The sequence below is a fragment of the Penaeus monodon genome, chromosome 31 (genome assembly GCF_015228065.2).
Source record: "Penaeus monodon isolate SGIC_2016 chromosome 31, NSTDA_Pmon_1, whole genome shotgun sequence".
In the NCBI taxonomy this organism is placed as follows: domain Eukaryota; kingdom Metazoa; phylum Arthropoda; class Malacostraca; order Decapoda; family Penaeidae; genus Penaeus; species Penaeus monodon.
This window is the reverse complement of record NC_051416.1, coordinates 4145153-4145505: the sequence shown is the minus strand read 5'-3', so window position 1 is coordinate 4145505 and position 353 is coordinate 4145153. Positions and strand designations below refer to the sequence as shown.

At 40.8% G+C, this 353-nt stretch overlaps 1 protein-coding gene across 1 annotated transcript in view; it reads right to left on the bottom strand.

Annotated features, from left to right (window-relative positions):
* LOC119593002 overlaps nt 1-353 on the bottom strand; it is a gene marked incomplete in the record, with an annotated part of 27513 nt that overhangs the window by 11483 nt on the left and 15677 nt on the right. The window contains 1 exon segment of the mRNA XM_037941892.1: nt 172-296. Coding sequence (XP_037797820.1) covers nt 172-296 — 125 coding nt within the window.

Sequence of the window (353 nt, the reverse complement as noted above, 5' to 3'; positions counted from 1 at the left end):
TTATATTTCTATCTACCCACTTGTGCATGTGGGGATTTGGGTGAGTACATGTAAGTGTGCGTATGTTGGTGCATGCAATGTGCATGTATTAAGGAGGAAGAGTTAGCTAGCCTTGTACTTTGCACTGACAACATTAGATAAACAAAGCGTATTATTTCCGAAGCTCCTTACCTGCCAGCAATAAGGCAGGGCTAAAGTCGTAACTGCAGACATCCCAAAGTAAGCTATAAATACAAATAATAAGGACAGGCCAATGGACATAGGTATCGATCGCTCAGGGTTGATAGCTTCCTCTCCTGCAGAAAAACAAACATTTTGGCATACATGAATAATGGAGCATAAGTAAAACTGGA